The following is a 3,460-nucleotide window of genomic DNA, read 5'->3' as shown; positions in this document are numbered from 1 at the left end:
TTAAGCTCTGTGGGTTATAAAAACAGAAAAGCTGAGAAATATTATGCGTCGTTTTTCGTCAGCGAACTTAACAAGGAACTGGACTTTTTCTTAGACAATGGGGCCGATGTAACCTGCATACCGTGGCAGTGCGTACCGGAGCGGCATTGCAGAACACTGTCGCATGCAGAGAAACCGATACATGGCCCGGATGGTAAGAAACTAAACGTGGCAGGCACGGTGACGTGGAATATCGGTTATAAGGACCGCCAATCTAAAATAAAAGGTTATGTCGTCAAAGGCATAAGGACATGCATCCTCAGTAGAGATGCTATCGAAGAGTTTGGGTTGTTGGTACGCGTGAATAAAATAGAAACGCTAACAAAGTTCCATCCGGAAGCTCGTTCGAGGGTAAATGTAGAGTCGGAGTTTCCAGAAATATTCTCGGGAATTAGAACGTTTAAAGAAGAATTAGAAATTCAGTTGAAGGACAACGCAAAGCCCTTCGCCCTATCCGCACCGAGGACTGTGCCGATTCCGCTGTTAGATAAGATTAGAGACGAGTTGGACCGGTTAATAAGGTTAGACGTGATAGCACCCGTAAACGAACCAACCGAATGGTGTAGTCCAATGGTGTGCGTACCAAAAGCTAATGGGAAAGACATTCGTATATGTGGCGATTTCACGCAGTTGAATAAAAGCGTTTTACAGCCGGTAAACCCGCTTCCAAAAATAGATGTTTCTCTCGCTAAGTTAAAAAACGCGAGATTCTTTTCTCGTTTAGATGCTAACTCGTTCTATCACCAAATTAAATTGTCAGAAAGAAGTCAGCTATTGACTACGATCATGATGCCATTCAGGCGTTTCAAACAGAGACGTCTGCCTTTTGGCGTAAACTGCGCGTCGGATTACTTCTCGCGTTTATTCTCAGAAATTTTAAGAGGCATCAAAAATGTGATCGTGCACGTGGATGATGTGTTGGTATTCGCTAAAACGTTAGAACAACACGACCAAACCGTAAGGTTAGTATTAGATCGCCTTACAAAGGCCGGCGTCACCTTGAACAGAGATAAGTGCGTGTTCGGGGTAACACAAATAGAGTTTTTGGGGCATATTGTGTCCGAGAAGGGCGTAAGCGTGCACCCGAATAGGGTTCGCGCGATCGTAGAGTTCCCGCGTTCCGAAAATATCGACTCTTTGCATCAGTTTCTGGGTATCGTGAACTTCGCGGGCAAATACATTCCCAACAAGTCCGGAGTGCTAGAGCCCCTGAACGCGCTTCTGCAAAACGGAGCTAGATTCACATGGTTTGACGCGCAGGAAAAAGCATTCGTAGCCGCGAAGAAAGCCGTTTTGGAGGCACCCACCTTGTCGTTGTATGATCCCGAGAAGTCAACGATGGTGCAGGCCGACGCTTCGAGTTTCGGACTCGGCGGAGCTCTCATGCAGGTACACGGTTGCGAATTGTAGCATATGCGGCACGATCGTTATCACAAACCGAACGGCGTTACAGCCAGATAGAAAAAGCGGCCCTTAGTCTGGCATTTACGGCAGAGAGGTTCAAAGACTATGTAACTGGGATACATGTCACACTAGAAACTGATCACAAGCCCCTCGTGCAAATCCTACAAACAAAGCCGATAGACGAGCTCACACCGAGACTGCAGCGGATTAGAATTTGTATGATGCGTTTTAACTACGATGTGACATATGTTCCAGACAAAATGCTGGTCCTAGCCAATTCGTTATCGAGAAACGTAAAGTCGAGTTGGGATGCCGACGGTGATAGCTTAGAACGCGAAACGGAACTGCATGTAAAAGTAGTAGTCGATTCCTTACCTGCCACGGAGTGCATGCTGGAAAGAATCAAAACCGAGCAAGAATGCGATCATGTTTGTAAATCGCTTAAGAAGTATTGTATGCATGGATGGCCAGAGCGCGGCAAATTGTCAAATGAGCTACGTCCCTATTATCCGTTCAAAGAGAACGTCTCTTACGCGGAGGGTTATGTATTGTACAATTCAAGGCTTGTTATACCTCCGTCGCTTCAGTTAGACATCATTAACAAAGTCCATCAAGGCCACTTAGGCATGGGTAAATGTCGCGAAAGAGCCAAGCAATCCGTTTGGTGGCTAGGGCTCAGTACACAGTCAAAAAATTTGATTGAAAACTGTCCGCGGTGTGGAGAAGAAAGAACTAATCACAAAGAAAGGTTCGTGTCAGAGGAGTTCCCGAGCCGTCCGTGGCAAAGGGTCTCCACAGATTTATTCAATCATAATCAATGGTACCTGATCTTGACAGACTACTATACTCGATATATAGAGGTCCAAAGCCTAAAATCAATGACAGAGTTAGATATAATAAGATTTTGTAAAATGATTTTCGCGCGGTTCGGGATACCGGAAGTCGTTCGTAGCGACAACGGCCTACAGTTCGCATCGGAATTTAAGAAGTTTGCAAGCAGTTACGATTTCAGGCACGTACCAAGTTCGCCGCATTACCCGCAGAGCAACGGATGTATCGAAGCGGCGGTGAAAATTGCTAAAAACATTTTGAAAAAGTCAGACGACATAAACTTAGGCCTTCTGGCGTATCGGACGACACCTCTTGAGAATGGATTTTCCCCGGCCGAGCTCATGTTCTCACGGAAAATCCGCTCTTCGCTGCCTGTTGTTCCTGATCAGTTGGGATCGTTCCGGATGCACGAGGAGGTCGTTAAGAGGGAAATGGCAGGCAAGGAGAAGCAAGCCGGGAATTAGAACAGGAGGCATGGATCGAAGAATTTGTCTGCGCTGGAAGTCGGCGATCCCGTATCGGTGACCGATTTAAGGGTTTGCGGCACAGTCGTGGAGATAGGGTCTCTCCCGAACTCTTACTGGATAGGAACATCGAAAAGTGTGGTTCGTCGAAACAGATGGCATCTCATCCCAGCACCATACCGCCAAGCGCAAAGCACGCATAGCGACGTTAACGAATCTGTGTTTGTACCAAGCCGCGAGGAGGCGGGGAACGATGACGATGCGGTTGTAAACTGCGATGGGCCACCCGAACCCGAAGAGAACGTTGCAGAGAACCAGCGGGACGATAGACAGGAATCAGTCGGCAAAGACCGACAAGAGAGCGGAAACCACCCGTACGCATGAAAGATTATGTTCCGCAGTGAACATTCTCTCCGCGACGGTCGAGCGCGTCTTACCCACAGTTTTGTAAACAACAGGATGTACGATTTCAGTTTGTTTAAATAAAAAGGAGAGGATGTTGTGGTAGCATGCGCGAGCGATATCTGGTGACGAGGCGTGTCATTCAGGTGGGACAATGCGGCAGACAGTTTCGGACTGGTCGTCGCTTGTGCAAGCACATGTCTGCATGAGAGTATAAGTAATCTGGAATTGTTGATTAGCTTTCCTGCTCCCGTAGCATAACATAACACTTTTCTGCCTGTGGCCCTATACTTGAGTTCCCGAGAGTCTAGAAGCGGGCA

The 3,460-nt window shown here is 47.2% G+C and overlaps 1 protein-coding gene across 1 annotated transcript; it reads left to right on the top strand.

Annotated features, from left to right (window-relative positions):
* The first annotated feature begins 1,703 nt into the window (after nt 1-1,703).
* LOC108629735 (uncharacterized protein K02A2.6-like) lies at nt 1,704-2,738 on the top strand. The gene has a single exon (XM_018032574.1). The coding sequence runs from the start codon at nt 1,704-1,706 to the stop codon at nt 2,736-2,738; it is 1,035 nt and encodes a 344-aa protein (XP_017888063.1).
* Nucleotides 2,739-3,460: the final 722 nt, after the last annotated feature.

This window comes from Ceratina calcarata, unplaced genomic scaffold (assembly GCF_001652005.2).
Source record: "Ceratina calcarata isolate Rehan_Ccalc_2016 unplaced genomic scaffold, ASM165200v1 scaffold1372, whole genome shotgun sequence".
Lineage (NCBI taxonomy): Eukaryota > Metazoa > Arthropoda > Insecta > Hymenoptera > Apidae > Ceratina > Ceratina calcarata.
The sequence above is the reverse complement of the archived record's forward strand: the minus strand, read 5'-3'. Positions and strand labels throughout refer to the sequence as shown.

What these genes read in the sequence shown, in the direction of transcription:
- LOC108629735 (XM_018032574.1), top strand. Translation starts at nt 1,704, where the DNA reads ATGCTGGTCCTAGCCAATTCGTTATCGAGAAACGTAAAGTCGAGTTGG.